The 19,185-nt window shown below is 44.8% G+C and overlaps 2 protein-coding genes across 3 annotated transcripts; both read right to left on the bottom strand.

Annotated features, from left to right (window-relative positions):
• Window positions 1-9,847: 9,847 nt before the first annotated feature.
• On the bottom strand, window positions 9,848-10,581 carry LOC311307628 (uncharacterized protein). The gene is made up of 4 exons (XM_084436460.1): window positions 10,509-10,581; window positions 10,268-10,427; window positions 10,076-10,170; window positions 9,848-9,950 (listed from the first exon to the last, which is right to left on the bottom strand). The coding sequence occupies exons 1-4, from the start codon at window positions 10,509-10,511 to the stop codon at window positions 9,858-9,860; spliced, it is 351 nt and encodes a 116-aa protein (XP_084292586.1). The 5' UTR covers window positions 10,512-10,581; the 3' UTR covers window positions 9,848-9,857.
• A 4,300-nt stretch (window positions 10,582-14,881) lies between these two features.
• LOC311330095 (uncharacterized protein) lies at window positions 14,882-19,072 on the bottom strand. Of its 2 annotated transcripts, none has more exons than XM_084462067.1 (12): window positions 18,687-19,072; window positions 17,894-18,012; window positions 17,716-17,797; window positions 17,398-17,469; window positions 16,790-16,972; window positions 16,611-16,700; window positions 16,370-16,481; window positions 16,196-16,267; window positions 15,868-16,082; window positions 15,616-15,775; window positions 15,434-15,527; window positions 14,882-15,330 (listed from the first exon to the last, which is right to left on the bottom strand). In XM_084462067.1, the coding sequence occupies exons 7-12, from the start codon at window positions 16,395-16,397 to the stop codon at window positions 15,309-15,311; spliced, it is 591 nt and encodes a 196-aa protein (XP_084318193.1). In that variant the 5' UTR covers window positions 16,398-16,481; window positions 16,611-16,700; window positions 16,790-16,972; window positions 17,398-17,469; window positions 17,716-17,797; window positions 17,894-18,012; window positions 18,687-19,072; the 3' UTR covers window positions 14,882-15,308. The 2 variants fall into 2 exon arrangements, with proteins under 2 accessions (XP_084318193.1, XP_084318194.1); XM_084462068.1 differs by having other exon boundaries at window positions 16,370-16,478.
• Window positions 19,073-19,185: the final 113 nt, after the last annotated feature.

The following is a 19,185-nucleotide window of genomic DNA, read 5'->3' as shown; positions in this document are numbered from 1 at the left end:
ACTGCCAAGGTGCAGAGGATATGCGCGAAGTGTATTTGAGCTGCCGCCTCAACCGCGCGTAAGAGCAGAGCGCATCAACTCGTGTATAGCCTACAAATAGTAGGCTAGTCCATAGCCAATAAAACGGCTTATTGTTTTATTCATATATCAACTAGATAATTAGATAATTATTAATTTTATTAGATAATTATTAAACATCGAAGTTCTATGCTGCATCTGTAGTAATCACAAGACGTAGGCCTATAGGCCTAGCCTACGTAAAAAGCGATGCATTCTCATATATTAGCTTAGATAATTATTAATTAGATAATTATAATGTACCTACGTTCTATGCTACATCTGTACAGTAGGCTACTGTTTTATTTGGAGCCTTGGCCAAAATGCTGTTCTTTTAGCCGTTTCATCGATTTTTTTTCCTTTTGTGAAAGGCTATACTATTCTTGTTAAAGTGCGAAGATAAAATTTTGTTGTGTTATTTTATTGCCATATAGTCATTTTGTGAGTAGTATGAATGGACAACATTAAGCCTTAAGTTGTACAGTACAATCCTAAGACCGTATACCGTAAAAAACGATGCGTTCTTACGGTAAGTCCATTGAACGGCTACTGGCAGATAAAGTTATATAGTGAGCCGCGGTGGTTCTAGTGTTAAATCAAAAAGTGACCTTTCTTCTAAATATTGTCTCACGAACAACATGCCTGGCATTGCGATGCCGAATTCGCCTCGCAACAATCACTGCTGCCATGATCAGCGGAAAGGCTGGCCATGACACACCCCTTGCGCTTAAATACCACCACGTCTCTGAAAACGGAATTAATTTCACTTTAACTGCGTGAAGCAATTGGCGCTGATCTTTGTGAATTGGGCGGATTTTGCAATAATGTTAATTAGCATAGAAAGGGGAACATTCTCCGCCCATATTACCTAATTTAAATATCCGCTAATAACACCGGCGCAGAGAAACGCTATGAGGAAGGCAACGCAGTTAACACCGTATTTCACCCCTTGCGAGGGCTTTGTGAATAGCAAAGATTATTTTTGACTTATTTGCACAGGCTTTGCGTCAGGAAAAGCTGCGCAATCCTTTAGTGAATTCGCCCCTGCAACTCTGTCTAAGCTTCTCAATGGTTCCCTGAGTGTTGGCAGTTTGGATGGGATAAACGTCCATCCATTTTGAATGTGAATCAACCACCACAAGGAACATCTTCCCTAAGAAGGGGCCTGCATAATCCACATGAAGTCGAGTCCATGGCATCTCGGGCCATTCCCAAGGATGCAGTGGTGCAGTGGGAGGAGACTTGCTGTTCTGCTGGCAGTCAGCACACTGATGTACCTCCCTCTCCACATCTCGATCCATTTGTGGCCACCAGACATAAGACCTGGCTAGGCCTTTCATCCGGGACATCCCTGGATGGGACTGATGCAGCAACTTCAGCAGCAGTGGTCGTCCTTGCTGTGGGATAACTACACGAGCACCCCATAACACACATCCATCACGAACGCTTGGCTCTAAGCGGCGAGTAAAGAATGGCATGACCTGAGGCTCTACAGTAAGTACATACTGATGCACTTGGGACAGTGTAACATCTTTGGCTGTCCATTGTCTCACTTGTTCCATTCTCACAGGGGTGTCATCCATCAGATCCATCATCAGAACTTGTTCCTCCTCTCCGCCTGCAGGGGGGGACTCTGGCAAGGGGAGTCTACTGAGGGCATCTGCATTTGCATTCTGCTGGCCTGGCCTATATACAATACAGTACTCATAAGCTCTGAGCAGCACAGCCCAACGCTGTACCCATGGCGAGACCATCTGAGGTACAGGTTTAGTCTCACTGAACAATGTGATTAGGGGCTTGTGATCTGTGACTATAGTAAAGGCAGGGGACAAGGTACGAGACACAAATCCTATGGGCTTTTCAGTTCCATCCTCCATTTTGTGAGAAAGAACGGCTCCTATGCCATATGGTGAGGCATCACAAGAATCAGAGCCCTATCACCAGAGTAATGAACTAATACCTCTGCTGACCTCAACAGCTCTTTGGACTTCCTGAATGCTTTGTCGTGACGATCAGTCCATCTCCAGACTGTGTCCTTCCTCAGCAGGCAATGCAAGGGAGCTAGCAATGTGGACAGGTTGGGAAGTAAACGGTTATAATAATTCCACAATCCCAAGTAAGCCTTAAGCTCTGTTACGTTGGTGGGGGCTGGAGCCTCCACCACAGCTTTTACCTTAGCTTCTACAGTATGAACTCCTGTAGCGTCCACTTTATGTCCCAGGTACTGAACCTCATCAGCCAGCAGTGTGCATTTGCTCCTCTTCAGCCTGAGTCCAGCACCTTCCAGCCTTGTCAACACCTCATCCAGGTTCCTGAGGTGCATCTCCTTGGTTGTTCCCGTAACCAGGATATCATCCAGATACACAGTGACGTGGGGTATTCCTTGGAGAACCCCCTCCATGGTCCTCTGGAAGATGGCGGGGGCAGAAGATACTCCAAAGGGTAGCCTGTTATATGTGAACAGACCACGGTGCGTGTTTACTGTGAGGTACTTCTTAGATGGCTCATCCATTTGAATTTGCTGATACGCATGGCTCATGTCGTTTCGTGAACTGTTGACCACCAGCCAACACAGCCATAAAATCCTCCACTTTGGGTAGGGGGTACTGCTCTAAAGGGGAGACCCTGTTCACTGTTAGTTTATAATCTCCACATAGTCTGCAGTTACCATCAGGCTTGATCAAGGGGACTACAGGGGCTGCCCAGTCAGAGAACTTAACTGGAGTAATAATGTCCTCTGCCAGTAACCTGTCAATCTCAGCATCCACCTTAGGCCTCATAGCAAAGGGAACAGACCTTGGCCTGTAGAATCGGGGAGTTGCATCAGCAGGGACATGAATAGTTGCTTTAAACCCTGTCAGTGTTCCCAGCTCACTTTTGAATACTCCCGCATGTCTGGAGAGCACATCCTGCAAGGATAGTGACTGTGGGTGCTTACGCAGGTGCTTTACTTCTGACCAGTCCAGTTTTATATGCTTCAACCACCATCTTCCCAGCAAGTTTGGACGTGAGCCCTTGACTACTATAATGGGAAGTTTCTTTTCCTGCTGTTGATATGTTACAGTCACATAGGTTTTCCCTAGCACTGGCACTGTTTCCCCTGTATATGTTCTCAGATCAAGGCGTGTGTTCCTCAACTTAGGGGCATGTTTTACTTTCTCCTTAAAGGTTCTTTCACTAACTATGGTGAAACAGCAACCTGTGTCGATTTCAAATGTCACATCTTCGCCATTCATCCCCATACACACTCTATACGGTGGCTCCCTGTCCTCCTCACACTGGACCGTATATAATGGAAATCCCTGTTCCTCATCCCTTTCCTCAACTACCTGATGGGAACAATAGTGTGCATCACGCTCTCGTGTGAAGTGTCTGTCCCTCTCTCGGGGTCGCTTGTCAGGCCTCTTGTCTGCATTTGCCCTGCTTTTACTGCGACAGGCTCTAGCTGTATGTCCAGTCATTCCACAGGCATGGCATTTTTCCTTTCTGAACCGACAGTCGGTGGGCGAGTGTTTCCCTTTGCAGCAATAACAGTCTTTATTGCCATCACCCTCTCTAAGGCGGGTCTCAGTCCTCTGTCCTGTACGTCCTGGCGCACCACTCTTCACTGCATTGACAGTTCCTCCTTTTAGCTGCAAGTCCTGTACATTTTTGTTGGCAGACTCCATTGCCTGAGCCAGAGACAGGGCACTATCAAATGTGAGATTAGTCTCCGACAATAATCTTCTCTTGATTCTGTCATCACTGATTCCACATACTAGCCTATCTCGTAACATTTGAGGCAGGGTCTGTCCATAATTACAGTCTTGAGCTAATTTCCTTAACTCTGCAACATATTCAGCTACAGATTCTGTGGGCTTTCTAATGCGTGAATCAAATTTGAATCTTTGGACAATTTCACTTGGTTTGGGGTTAAAGTGGGTTTTTAACAAAGTTACCAATTCTGCAAAGCTCTTCTCTCCAGGCTTAGTTGGACTCAGGAGGTTCCTCATTAAACTGTAGGTTGGTGCACCCACAACACTGAGCAGTATAGATTTCTTCTCATCTTCATCATCAATGTCATTGGCAATAAAGAAATACTCAATTATTTTACAGTATTCCTCCTATTCTTGCACTTTGGAGTCAAACGGTGCCAGCGTTCCAATTGCTGCCATGTCTTCTCACCTTCAGGCGCTTCTCCCCCCACACCAAGCCTTGTCCTCACTGGAGCCTACAAACAGTCCAGCAAACAATTCAGTTGAGCGCAGTCCCAGCAGGTGATCCTCACTCTCAGGCAGGCCGCAGACAACTTCCAAATTATCCCGGTCGCCAATATAACATAGTGTACTTTTGTTAACATTAATAAGGACGCAGGACTCCAGCAGTAGCATTAACTTCTTTAGTTAAGTATGGCAGCATGAGACAGAGAACAAAGACAAAGGGACTTCTTCATATAGGGTACCTGAACAGGTGAACACATTGGAGCCTAGAGCTCCCCCTAGGTAAATTATATACTACTAAACCCAGGATACTACAGATTTGTTCCCCAAACTTAACCTTTGCGCACACCTAATGCAGGCACTCCATCAAACGGCAATAATTGACCAATTAGATTGTCATTAATATGTGATCATGTGGACCTGTTTGCTGTTTGGTAAGCATATAAATGACAGTCCTCCTGTGCGTAATGCGAGCCTAAATGAATCCGGCGCTACTCGGCCTACTGGCCGAGATAGAACGCCAAAGAGGTTACGGCGATGGCGACTGCACCCACATAAGGGCACCATCAGTGAATGAATACGTCTATGTGAATTGCAAAAATGTGCACACTATAAATACCCAAATCATGTGACGGCGACATGCTCATCACAAGTGTAGTGGCACGGTGGCCTGGTTCCACGCATGACTCATTCATCCTGGCGCACAGCAGGGTAGGGGCTAGACTGGAGGCAGGCACTGCGCTTGACGGCTGGCTTGTTGGTGTGTGCATAGCCAAGATACATATTCTTTGTCTTTTTTACTTTAATCTTTATTAGCATTTTCCATCCATACAACGACAATACAATAAAACATAAAAACTTACAATAACAGCTTATGGGTACTTCCATCCATGCAGCTTTTTTCTCTTACTCAAATATTACAATTTTAATATTAGTGGTATCATCATCATATTGCCAAGATATATATTCAAAGCTGATAAGAATGAGAACCAGTCAAGACCCCACCACAAAATGAGGACCCAAGCCCTCAGCCCCCTCCCCGTCATGAGGGTTACCAGCGGGGCCAAAGGGCCCGCACTGAGGTCATGCGCCAGCTATGAAGACACAAACAAGTAAGGTTCACATTTTTACCATTTTATTGTCTGTTGGTGGGTGACTGTGAGGTGTGTGAGTGCGTTTGAAGTGCAGTGAGGATGTCCTGTTGGCTCTGGTGGTGTAGTGTGGTGACCTCCACCAACTGCTGCACAACTGCCCCAATCCCTTCTGCCATGTCCCTCTGGGCCTCTAGGGTCATGAGCCTCCAGCACAGTGTCTGAGAGGAAGCCCCGCCCTCAGGGACCCTTGAGGCAGGGACGCTGGCAGCCGGAGGTGGAGGCGTGGGCGGTGAAGACGGAGACGGAGGCGCTGGAGATGGCACTGGAGGTGGAGGCCGGCGCGCTGGAGGTGGAGGCACTGGAGGTCGTGGTGCTGGAGGTGGAGGCTGCAACCGGCGGGGGCACGACCGTCAGGTCAAGGACCACTGCAGACTCCCCCTCCTCTGAGTCCCACCCCACGTCAGAGTCTGGAGAAACAATTTCAGTCATTTTCTTTGAGTTTGTCTGTACACTTTATTATGCATTAAACATTTCATTGTGCAGCCATATTCATTTGATATGTTTTTCTGTTGGCAGTCAAATAAATGCTGTGATTTACCGGGTGATTTAGATGAGAGTCTTAATTTCCCAGAGGGAAAAATGTTTAATGTGGTCTAACATTATGAAGTGGTCGTCTGTGTTATCGTTCCCTGTTTTTGGTCCTAAATAAATCATAGCCTACCACAGAATGTTTGCTTTCCTCACAGCCACATAATACAGAATGTCCGTGTAGCCTACGCCAAATACAGGATGCACGAAACGTACAGTAGGCTACCTAAACTGTAGGAGCAATCAGACAGATGTAGGCTACTACAAATAGCTTACCTTCCGAAGATGATTTGTTTCCTCGCGTGGACCTCACCAACAAGCACATGCACCTCCGTCTCCGAAAAGTTTATCTTCTTTCCGGGTTTTTCCATAAACGTAATTGTCTTGCCTTTGCTCCACGCTATATTATGTCGGTTCCTTCCGGGTATCCACGTTGTGCGCTGTCATAGTTTTGACCATATATGGTTGAATTTGGGCGTGGAGAGGGCGGAACACGAGGCGCGTGCACGTCCGCTGTTTTCTACGACACCGTCGGATTTTTCATTGAGGAATCGGCGCAGCAGCGTGTACGCCATGTTTGATAGATCCGAAAAGCGTGTAAATATTCTCGTCGTACGCGGCAGTCCGCCCTTTTCTCGTTTTCGTCGTACGCCCTCTTTTACACCTGAATTTACACGCTCTTTGATAAATGAGGCCCCTGGCCTCCTCCACTCTGATGTCCATGTTGGTCTCCTTCTGTCACCTCTCCTCCTGTCTTTTGTCCATGTTGGTCTCCTCCTGTCACCTCTCTTCCACTCTCTTGTCCATGTTGGTCTTCTCCTGTCACCTCTCTTCCACTATGGTGTCCATGTTGGTCTCCTCCTGTCTTTTGTCCATGTTGGTCTCCTCCTGTCACCTCTCCTCCTGTCTTTTGTCCATGTTGGTCTCCTCCTGTCACCTCTCCTCCTGTCTTTTGTCCATGTTGGTCTCCTCCTGTCACCTCTCCTCCACTGTGGTGTCCATTTTCATCTCCTGTCCACAAATTAACAGAACATAAACATAAGATATAAACACACACACCCACCCATTCATCCATCCACATTATTTTTAAAACTTGCCAGGATCTAATTAATGTAGTGTCTCTTTGGCTAACATCAGTTATCTCACCTCTCATCTCTATGTCCTCTCCTCCTGTCCCCTCTCTTCCACTCTCTTGTACCTCTTGGTTTCCTGTCAACAATTTTTTTATTTTTAACAGAACATGATCATGCATACTGTGTATATTTATACACACCTACCTACCTGTCTATTTGTTTATCTATATACAGACATACAATTTATCCCGTCAATGTGCTTTTCCCATCATGTTAAGTAAAGAGTAGGCAGTGTACCACCATCATCACCTCTTTCTTTTTTATCTTGTCCTCAACAGTTCGCTTTCCAAAGCTGAGCTTTGATGAAATATTTGTATCTTCTCCCTCTCTCTTTCTCCCTCTCTCTCTCTCTGTCAGTGAAGAAAGCAAACACATGGTCAATTGTTATGTGAATAACGGCCTCTGCTATAGTTGCAATGGAAAAGAGAGGACTTCATTTCAACATGAATTTCAACCATTTACATGTCATTGACGATTTATCAGTCACAGACATGCAACGTGGCAGCTGTTGACTTCAGTGTGATTTGCACTGTTCCTGAAGTACTGTCTGACAATAGGCTCTTTGCACAAGCTCCACTACTTCCTGAAATTCTACAGGCATCCTTATTTCCTGTCCTATACCATTGGATGGAAGTGATTAATCAGGTGTGCCGCACACCTGATTATTCACTTCCATCCAATGGTATAGGACAGGAAATAAATAGCATATTGCTATTTATTATTAATAAAGAGCATATTGCTTGGCAACACCAAACGCCCAGTGTTTACATGAGAAAATATATATGATAGATTTCTTTGTAGAAGCACTGCTCTGTTTGTGCATGTGCGCAGGTACACCGCTTTGCTATGCTTATGTTAACGTGGGTCAAGAATAGCCTACACTTAGCTAGCCACGTTGTGAAGGTTAGGATCATGGATGTATACACTAACTTAGCTATTTAGCTAATGTTAGGCATCTCAGCATCTTTGTCTACGTTCTTAAATGTGAGCATTTAGGCGCTGTCAATGTTCAAACTAATTGAAAATACGTTAAAATAACTGCGTATTGTTATGCACTTGTGTCAATTTCCCTTACCTCGAAAGACATCCAATCTGTTGGCTTGATCGTCCTCCTCTGCAGCTGACACATATTAAAGGAGTAGTAAAGGCAAAATGCATGTTTAGCCCTGTTTTAAGGTTACTTAGTATCATATACAATGGTTCAGATCAAAACGTTGACAAAACTAGCACTTTTAAGAAAGTCTGATAATTGCTCTACCACCGTTTTGGTCATACAATGGATGTGGGTGGCACCGTGAAAAATCATTAAAAAAACATGTTAAACTCTCAATTTCAAAGACAAGAAACTCACCGAGGTGTTAGTTGGCGTTCAGACATATAATTCACCATAAAGTAAGATTCTAGTTCATCTGGAAAGGCTTTTTTAAATATTTAGCATAGAACTATTTAGTTGCAGCACATACGTGTGTAAACTTCCACAAACTAGGTAGCCTAGCAACATAAACAATAACAATAGCTACCGTAAGTAGTTCCGCTTCCTGAATCCCCTCTGCGGATTGATCTACACATCTACAACGGTCGCTTCAATACAAGTCAATGGATTTCATAAAATGAGCAATAAAACCCTACAGGATTCATACTTTGCTGTGAATTTGATGTCAGAACACCAACGGACACCAATTACCCCCTCGGTGAGCTTCTGGTCTTTGAAATCGAGTTTAACATGTTTTTGAACGATTTTTCAAAGTGCCCACCCACATCCATTGTATGACCTAAACGGTGGTAGAGCCATTATCAGACTTTCTCAAAAGTGCTAGTTTTGTCAACGTTTGATCTGAACCATTGTATATGATCATAAGTAACCTTAAAACAGTGCTAAACATGCATTTTCCCTTTACTACTGCTTTAATGACAAATTAGCTTTGCGTCTCATGCCCCTTCTCCTAAGAGAAAGGCGATTTGACAAATAAAAAGTGATTGACAACCGTTTCAGGCTAAATACGTTTTTGATTGACAAGACGATTGTCAGCCTCTGATTGGCCAAAATAAAAATTGATTGACAGTTGACCCACCCCCTCGTACCCTACTAACACAATCAGGTTGCAGCAATGTTGCAGAAACGTGCAATTTAGACTTTTGTATGGTCTACTCAACGTCAAGTTAAACGTGCATGCAACGCAAACGCGGTATCTGCACACAAGTTGCTGCAACGTGCAGGTCCAACGTGTCTGCAATGTGTACACAACGTTGTGATTTCCGTGATGATTTCGATGTATATTGCTGCAACGTTGTATACACAACAAATCAGCTCCTTGCACAAGCTCCACTACTTCCTGAAACTCTACAGGCATATTTCTTTACCGTCCTATACTATTGGATAGCAATAGCGATGAATCCGGTGTGCAGCACACCTGATCAATCACTTCCATCCACTAGTATAGGCCAGGAAAGAAATACGCCTGTAGAGTGTCAGGAAGTAGTGGAGCTTGTGCAAAGAGCCTATTAATGTCATAGTCAATGCAGCAAGCAAAATTATGGTACAAAAGTTATGACACAACACCATTCAGTCAAGAACAATTTATTTTATTAAAAAAGTACACAATGTCTGGCCTGCAACATGATAAACAAGTTTAAAAACAAAAAGGATTAAAAAAAATATACAAAAACAGTTATTTACAAAAAAAAGTTATTAACAAAAAAATGGCAGGCTGTGCTCAGATAGGCTGGGGGGGGGGGGGCTGTGCTCAGATGGGCTGCGGGTGGGCGTCAGATGGGCTGGGGGGCAGCTAGGAAGGGAAGTCTTCCTCATCAGAATGCTGGGGAGTGCTCAGATGGACTGTTCTTGGATGGGCTGTGCTCAGGCGGACTTCTGCAGATACCTTAAGACACAATGAAATGGCCGTAAATACACAACGCACATACATGCACAAAAAAGTGGTACACAATCTTTGGAACCATGCAGTCACACTGGGTAGGAGAAACCAAAAAAAAAGACATCACTTACCCTTCTGCATTTAGCAGGGGCATGTTTCAATGTCTCCTGCAGCTGGGCGGCCACCTCCGCCATCGTAGCCTTTGGCATGGAGACCATCACTGCACCTTTAAGTTATCAAGAAAGGTAATGGTTTCAATTCACATCGGTCATGGAACAAAGACGATGTATTAAAAAATATTCAAAATATGAACCATTTCTTACGTGTTAGAACATTGAAGAGTGTCATACTCTTCAGTGGCTTCTTCCCCTTCTTCCCGTGCACACTGTAGGCGCTCCACACCGCATGTGTGGCTACAGCTGACAGCACCCGCCGGACTGTGTCCGCCAAGTCTCTGCCACCAATGGCACCTAGGTATTGTGTCTGCAAAACAAAGACAGTCATTTACTGTACCCTTCCCTGCACTGCAAAAATAAGACAAAGTTCCGCCCTGCAGACACTCACCATCTTCCTCTGATGTTCCCGGTCCTTCAACCTGGCCTCACAGACCTGCAGCTCCTCGTCCGTTTGGGCAGGGTTCAGTACATCCAGCACTTCTCCCTGGGCTCCAGACTCCACAGGCCGCGTGCTCTGGGCCAGTTCCCTCACAGTCCGTGCAAGCTCACGGAGTTGCTCCCGCATCTCTGAGAACTGCTGATGTACAGACCTCTGGAAATCTAGATAAACACAGATGTGGCTATAAGTACATTGACATAAAACTAAATGAAACTCAAAATATATCCCTGCATGCAACATGAAGTAGTCCCATACCAGCATCTGCAGAGCAGCATCGATTAGGTAGAGGGGTACATGGAGTCAATGGTGCTGGAGCCGTTTTATTGGGCGACGGCATCACAGACCTAACTGAAAACAAAAGGGATAAAGGAAAGGGATTAGCAGGAAACTGTATGGTGTTGGCAGCATGCTTTGGCTTCTGGCATTTGAAGGAAAATAAATTAAGACATTAACAGGTAGACATCACAACACCACAGCAGTACATGCCACTCTTACCTGGTCTGGCTGGGGTGCTATACATGAAGCCTGGGCTCGCATGGTTTTCGCTCACAGGGGATGAGCTCGGAAAATCTGCAAGATGAGTAAATGGTATTCAATCTAAAAAAGCCAATCACAGAGCTAACTGAAAACCTAAAGGGATTAGCAGGAAACTTTATGGTGTTGGCTTTGGCTTCTGGCATTTGGAGGGAAACTAAATAAAGACAAGACAGGTAGACACCACAGCAGTACATGCCACTCTTACCTGGTCTGGCTGGGGTGCTGTATGATCTGGCTGGGGTGCTATACATGGGGCCTGGGCCCCGCTCGCCCACATGGGACAAGCTTGGAAAATCTGCAAGATGAGTAAAATGGTATTCAAAATAAATAAAAAATAGTCCAACTATCAGTGTGCAGTAGGCATAGACATTTCATTTCAACACAAACATGCATACCTGGATTGTACAGCACACGTGGATTGTACTGGACCGCTGGCAGAGGCCTTTCAACTCCGGCACCTGGTCTTTGGCCTGCATAGTGGGGACCAATGGCTGCCCGGGGCTTGGAATATCTAGTGGAATATCAGTAAATTAGCTCAGATTACTCGATTTCAAAAGTACTACTCTTTTGGGACTGTTGAATGCACTTTAGTGCACAAACATGTTCTTACCCCATCCTTTTTGGAGAGCCAGGATACTGGGACAACCGACACAGTGTCCTCCCCCAGAAACTCCACACTGCAATACAGTCTGCCCAATAAACAAAAAAAGATTAAGTTTATAAACACATAAGGACCCTATGGGAAAGTAGGCAGAGGGGAAGAAGCGACTAAAACAACAATTCAACAAGTCATTACAGCCGATAAGTAATTAGTGACACGCCACTATTCTATACTATTCTTTTTTGATTCTCTGCCGGCCCAGGACAGATGCGGTCAATGGCGGTCAATCATCAGTGTGGGAAACATGAAGCTAGTTTAGGCATTAGCCACTGCAGTGCACAGATTAAATGTATAAGGCCCGTGAATCATGCGTTACTACTCGCAGTTTTAACAGGAACGCCTGTTTTTGACTCGTGTACTCCGACAATACACACCGATACTACAGATGTGGCAAACAAAGCTGCCTCCATCTTTGTTTCGAGCTAACGTTATGGTACCCCGCTTACCTCGTGGGTGGCATTGTTCTCAGTCTCCCACTTTCCAGACAAATGGAAAATATATAAAGCATTATCTTGGCTTCGCCTTCACCTTTGCCTATGTAAAATTAGCCTAAGATTCGTGATGTCCTTAGAAAGCCTGACACGAGCGAGCTCCCAACGTGAGTCTCAAATTCAGCAGTCGGTCAAACAAACAATTTCCCTCAGTCCAGCGGCCATTTTAGATTAACGTTAACTAACACAAAACTTAACAGCTCAGACCGTTCGCTTGCTTATGTTTCTGCAAATGTTCGCGGCGAACACAAAGCCAGCAGTAACAGAAAAAAGGTTTGCAATAGTTTGTCGGAGTATTTTCAATATTGTCTAAACGTTAGTCAAGTTCGGGCCTTGACTTAGCTAGCTAGCATTAGGTAGCGTGCTAGCTAGCACTAGCTAACGTTAGCTAGCTAGCATTGGGCTTCCAATTCCTGAACTTAGTTTAGCGTGCAGGTTATGAGTTACTTCTGTTTACTTAAATTATTACCGGTAAGTAAACAAATAAATAGCTAAACCAACAGTCAAATCAATGTAATTTGATGAGAAAAAACCCTGAGGTAACTGGTATAACTTACCAGAGATGAGTGCGCACCACACAAAAAAAGTGTTTTAGTCCCCAATCTGCTCTCTTTATGGCTTTAAACCACAGCTTTCGGCGGTTCCTCTGAAAAGGGGGACATCTCGAGGGTATGCTGAAGAATCTGAGGCCATCATCTTGTCCTTTTCTGTTTGTACAGTTCACAGCAGCTTTGAGGCATAATTAGCTACATGAAACGGAGCTCCTGGCTACTGTGGCTAGCGAGTTCGTTCCTCGTTCGCTCGTTCCTTTTTCCCAAAGAGGCTGCGTGCGCACCCCGCTGTGACGTAGACGGCGAACCCATCTATAGGGAGGGAAAGTGATCTCATCGCCCCCTAGTGGAAGTGTTCCATAATGCCGAGAGAATGAATGGGATTTCTCGACACGTCTTTTGAAAAATGATATCTTGGTCGACACCGAAACGTTAGTTTTAATTAATGAAAAAGCATTAAATTTATAACAAACAGGGAAATATACAATCAATAACATTTCTAAGATGAGTTATTCACCTCAACATACAGTACAATATGAAGGATATAAGCGAAAATTTAAAAAAAGAACAAAAGACAGGAGCAGTTTGGCAAAGAATCCTGCCTACTTCAACTGTGAACCAAGCAAGCAGTGACGTCACGGGATAGCCCGATTGCAATCCTATTGCTAGCCTAATAGGACTTTAATCCAACGTCATTAAATAACGTTGCAGGGACCCATATTGCCAATGTTTCTGCAACGTTGCAGAAAAGTCTAATTAGAGTAAAGTTATTTATTCGACCTTAGATGGACGTTGTCACAACATCGCCTGATGGTAACGTTGCAACTTACCTAAGTACAACTTATGTGCAAGGTTGCTGCAACCCACTGTGTTAGTAGGGTAGTCTCCGGGCCTGCAGAGATACCCTTCTCGGCCTTACGCCTGAAATCTCGGAAAAAGAGATGTAAAAAAAGGCGTACCTCAATGATAAATGAGGCCCCTGAAAAATTAAGTTTTCACTGTATTATCCCTTTAAAAGGATATATTTAACCTCATTACATAATGAAATGTCGCCGTAGTCGTGGGTTCAGCTGTGTAGGGGAGAGCCGGGTCAAAAGTCGCGCGGGACAAAGTCGCGTTCCCATTTTCTCCAGAATGACTGGACCTGCAAATACGTGGTTATACATGCCTGCACATATTACCGTGTAAGAGCTCCGTTCAAATTTTGGGCGCGATCGCAGCATATTTGACAGAGATATCGATGGAAAACCACTTTTATATAAGTAAAATAATGGTCTCCCCATATAAAACCCCATATAAGTAAAATAATGGTCTCATAAGCATTTTTCTTGTTGTAAAGTTGTAAAATTGTGTTCACTTGTTTTAGTTTGCAAACATATGCATTTTCTTAGTATATCTACTAGCTACATGATAGCATAGCTTTCAAGTTTCGTGCGAGCAAGTCGTGCCTGCAAGCCAGGGAGAAATGAAAGGAGACCGTGGCGGGACAAGTTGCATCCCGTAGAGGGACAGAAGTCGCATTGAGATCCCTACTAACACACGCAGGTTGCGCGAACGTTCGACATACGGCCGCTATAGGTGACGATTCGTGTGCGCCGCGTGCGGAAATTACGCGGCCATTTACGGAAACGCGAGATCTGCCGTTTCGTAGACGCTACGTAAGAACGACACGTCATTCCGAAGTTGCGGCCGCGTGCAAAGAACGCACGTGATCACGTGGGCAGGAACCTCCGTCATAAACTCACCTGGCTGACACTAGATTTACAGGTATTTATATGACTTGGTCTGCACGTCTTTTTCGCACGGTGCAAATACGGTGCGGCCGCGTGCAAAAAACGTGGGCAGGAACCTCCGTCATAAACTCACCTGGCTGACACTAGATTTACAGGTATTTATATGACTTGGTCTGCACGTCTTTTTCGCACGGTGCAAATATGGTCACTTACTGACCACTGGCTACATTTAGCATTTGCAGTACCACTGGCTATATTTAGCATTTACCAGTTCAAAAACGAATTAATGCTATATGGGGATATAGCAGCAAGCATTATGATACAAACCAATATAAGACTGAACACCATTAACAGTTTAGAACATTTTATTACACAAAGTACATTACAAATTAAAAGTATACATATTTACAAGGATGAGGTTTACGGTCTGTCACATTACGCATAGCCAGAAAAGCAAAAAAAAGCATGTACAAGCTCTGGCTAGCAACCCATTATCTGACAATTGCAAAAGTTCTAAAAACAAAAATGAAACAGTGCGCATTCTGTGGCAGGCAGACCGGGAACAGACCGTTGTATCCCACAAAAAAAGGTTAAAATTTACAAAATCTATTTACAAAAAAGGCATCCATCCTGGCAGGCTGGAAAGGCAGGTTTAGGGAGACGAGCTGGGGGTCACCCACATCTGAATCGAGGGTCTGGGCAGAAGAGGTCATCCTCATCTGAATACTCCACTGTGGTCAGGGCTGGAGCTGCGGTCAGGGGCTGGGCTGGGGAGGTCAGCTGGGCTGGATCAGATGCCTAAGGACATAATGAAATGGCTGTAAAAGCAAGTCGCATACGTTCATTGGAAGCGTGCCATGTCACTGGATACGAGAAAATTAACTGCCTGACATCACATAACTTTTTGCATCGAGCAGGGGCATGTTTCAGCATCTCCTGCAGCTGGGCAGACACCTCCGTCACAGTGGTGCTTGGCTTACAGGCCATAACTGCACCTTTTAACCAAAAAGGGAATGGTTTCAATGCACATGGCATGAAGCAAAGACAATGTATTATTTTGCGAAAATATGAACAATCCCTTACGTAATATGACATTGTAGAGGGTCATATTCTTCAGAGGCTTCTTCCCCCTCTTCCCATGGACGCTGTAGACACACCACACTCTGTGTATGGCAATGGCTGACAGCACCCGCCGGACCACATCTGGCAGATCTTTGCCGCCAATGGAACTCAGATATCGTGTCTGCAAAACATAAAGACAATCATTTACTTTTACATTTCCTTAACACTTCCCTGCAAAAATAAGGAACAAAGTTCTGCCCTGAAGTTACTCACCATCTTCCTTTGATGATCCTTGTCCTTCAGCTGCTCCTCCAAGACCAGCAGCTCCTCCTCCGTTTTAGCAGGGTGCAGGTCATCCAGTACTGCTCCCCCATAGCTGTCTGCAGACTCGCCGGACAGTCTCTGCTCCAGCCTCATCATTGTCTGTGCCATCTCCCTCAGACTCTGCATGACGCTGGAGAACTGCTGACACATCATCCTCTGGAAGTCTGGATATTAAACACAGATGTGGCTATAAGTAATTGTACGGTCCCATAATGGATATTCAGCTCAAAGTATATCCCTACATGCAGCATGAAGTAGTTCACAAAATTCAGCATACCAGCATCTGCAGAGCTTGATGGCAACACAGCTGGAGCTGTTGGTCTCACAGGCGATGGCATCAGAGAACTACCTGAAAACCAGAGGATAAAGGGATGAGCAGGAAACTATGGTGCTGGCGGCGTAGTGATTCTGGCATAAGGGGAAGAATCAACTCGACATGTCAGACCCTGACCTGGTCTGGGTGCTAATCGCTGATGCATGCTGCTCGTGCCTGGACGTCTGAAGGGCTGAAGGGCCTGGGCTCACAGCGCCTTGGCTCAAAGGACCCGGGCGATGAACATCTACTGCCGAGTAGTGAGATGTGAGATGAGCGAATTAGTGAACAGAGTACATGAGTCTTCCGAAAGTCCTGAGTTAACTGTAAGTGTGCAAATATGCATAGACATTTCACCAACACAAACATGCATGGATACCTGCATTGAAAACTGGCAGAGCAGGCCTTCCGGCTCTGGCACCTGGCATAGCTGGTCTGGTCTGAGTTCTGCCGACCGGCTGCCTGGGCACTGGAACATATAGTAGAGGTAAATTAGCTCAGATTAGTCAACTCAAGTAGTACTCTTTTGGGACTGTTGAATGCACTTTATTATATTACCTTCGTCACTGGAGTCATAGCGTGTGTTGCGCTGTCTCTCCCTTGTGTCTTGGGAGTTAATCCATTGATGACTGCTGCTCAAACACCTTCGCCAAGGCACTGGCTACTTCATAATGCTCTGTGTGTTCCTCAGCAGAGACAGAGGTTGTCATGGCTCCTCTTGATGTGCTTGTGGAGGTAGATCTGGGAGGTATAGGAGAATGGGCACTCAGAGCAGGAGAACACCCAAGTCTTGCACAACTCTAACATCACAGCTAGGAGAGCGAATGAGAGAGACCATTAAAAAGGATTATCTCACCTGTAGTACAAGTTCAAATATAGAGTGATTATACGTCATTGTAAATGAGAGCTTACTCTCAATTGATTCACGAGGTTAAATAAAGATTGAATGAATATGTAGCTAGTGGGGGGTTACAACCACACAACTGTGGAGAGAGAATGAGACACTTGGTTCCCTCCTCTACTGGTGTTCATGGCCATGGCCAAACACCTGGAATACTCCAACCCTGATTTAAAGGCATAAAAGTGGGGAACACATTCTTGAGACGGTTCCTAAAACTGGAGGGAAAAAAAACGGGAAAATGATCTTCCCTCTCCTCATCACTCACTTCTGCATGGGGCTGAGCTCTACCCTGTCATCAGTGGCAATACATGGGATAGCGGCTCAGCACACAGGAGAACTGCACAGAGAGGAAGGAGGAGAGAGAAAACCAACAACAAAAAAGGCAAGAAGGGTTAATAACTGAGCGAATCTTGCAAGTTTGCACTACAGGGAAGCAATTGCTCAATTTCCCTGATATTGTGGCGTCACTGGCGTCAGTGATGCGTCTTATGAATCTCACATGTCTACCGCTAACATTTAACTCAATATCAATATTCCCATTTGTTTATCCCGTCTATGGAAACGTATGTGCATTTGTACTTACGTGTGCCTGCCTTTATTGATGATCAGGTGTTTCTCCACCTCAGGGCTGGCCAGACAGAACCATCAGAGACCATTGGGCTGAGCTGAGGAGAGAGCGACATGTTAGAGTGTATGTGTGCATATGGATATGGTGCTCTTCTGTTAATACTCATGAGGGCATTCAACTGAACAAGACTCACAGAGCCTGTGGTGCTGTCCCAGGACTGCCCCTGGCCACGCCTGGCCCCGTCTTAGCGCCTCTTCCTGCCCCGCTCACCTGCTTCTTGCTCAGTTCAAACAAGAACTGGGAGGTTGGCAACTGAGAGCATGGGAGGGGAGAGAGGGAGGGAGAGAGAGAGAGAAAGTGGGTGGGTGACCCTCTCGTTGGCTGACATGCACACTCCACAGGACCATGTGCCAAAAGCCAAGATGGCTGCTATAACAATCCTGCTAGCTAGCCTAGCTCCGTTGTTGGGGCTTCTTGTATTCTGTTAACGTTAAAATCGGAAAAATGAATGCCTAAAAACAAACACATACTAACGGTGTCGTGGGTTAATGCGAAATCAATGAGTAAGCTAATTATCACATTTTATTCCAAGCGATGAAACAGTACGAACGTGCAGGAGCTCGCGCGAGCCTGTAATTAGGAAACAATGGCCCACAACAACACTTCATAAAAGTTATAGTGTACACAACTGAAATATTCTCACGTTGCCAAGCCAACATTATAATTTAAGCTACAATTACACAAAAGCGAACGTTTTAACAATAATTGCGAGAGTAATTTTACGTAGGCTACTTAGCTAGCCATGTACAGAAAAAGGCTAATCACGTTAGCTGGCTAGCTAGTTAGCTAACATTGGAAAGCATCTGCATATAGATAATCATTACAATAGGGTAGCTTGCACATAACGTTGGTGTTTTATCTGGGACGATACCAAAATACATAGTATGTATACATACTAATGTATACATTGAAATTGAGATACTTACAAGATCTGTGTTGTCGCGGGCGTGTTGGTCTTTCTCAATCGCTTCTGTTCAGAACGGAACCCGTTCTCGTTCTTCTTCTCCTTCGCTGGGTTTAGTGGCGGATGTGCATACAGCCACCTACTGGCACAGAGTGTGTAACTTCACCTAACAAAGTAGCCCAATGCCTTGCATTCTACGTTCACTGCTCAGCGTTCATTGCTCACATTTAGGTTGCAAAATTAGGACTTTATTTATAGGCATATTTTTTATCATTATTTTTATTAGGCCTAGACTGCAAATCTTTAGTGTTAATATTAACTGTAAATGAGAAATTACACACAAAACAGACATGCAGGATTTCTCCTCATTATTACAATTCTGTAACTGTATGACTTCAAAATTTATTTTAAAACCTAAGTAATTTACAAATGTTCTGACCCACTGTGACACATTTCCAATAAAGTCAGATTGGGACTGTGATCTAACCACATTGTCACGTTATTTAATTACATCGTAGTTA

This window comes from Borostomias antarcticus, assembly GCF_949987555.1.
Source record: "Borostomias antarcticus genome assembly, chromosome: 3".
NCBI classification, from domain to species: domain Eukaryota; kingdom Metazoa; phylum Chordata; class Actinopteri; order Stomiiformes; family Stomiidae; genus Borostomias; species Borostomias antarcticus.
Note: the sequence above shows the minus strand (reverse complement) of the source record. Positions and strands in the feature narration are given on the sequence as shown.

Excerpts from the sequence above, each read along its gene's own strand:
- LOC311307628 (XM_084436460.1), bottom strand. Across the intron at positions 10,171-10,267 it reads ACTCTTCAATGTTCTAACAC|GTGCAGTGATGGTCTCCATG; the intron begins GTAAGAAATGGT and ends GATAACTTAAAG. Across the intron at positions 9,951-10,075 it reads CCCCTGCTAAATGCAGAAGG|GTATCTGCAGAAGTCCGCCT; the intron begins GTAAGTGATGTC and ends TTGTGTCTTAAG.
- LOC311330095 (XM_084462067.1), bottom strand. The coding sequence starts at position 16,397 with ATGCATCAGCGATTAGCACCCAGACCAG. Across the intron at positions 15,528-15,615 it reads CCTCTACAATGTCATATTAC|GTGCAGTTATGGCCTGTAAG; the intron begins GTAAGGGATTGT and ends TTTGGTTAAAAG. Across the intron at positions 15,331-15,433 it reads GCCCCTGCTCGATGCAAAAA|GCATCTGATCCAGCCCAGCT; the intron begins GTTATGTGATGT and ends TTATGTCCTTAG.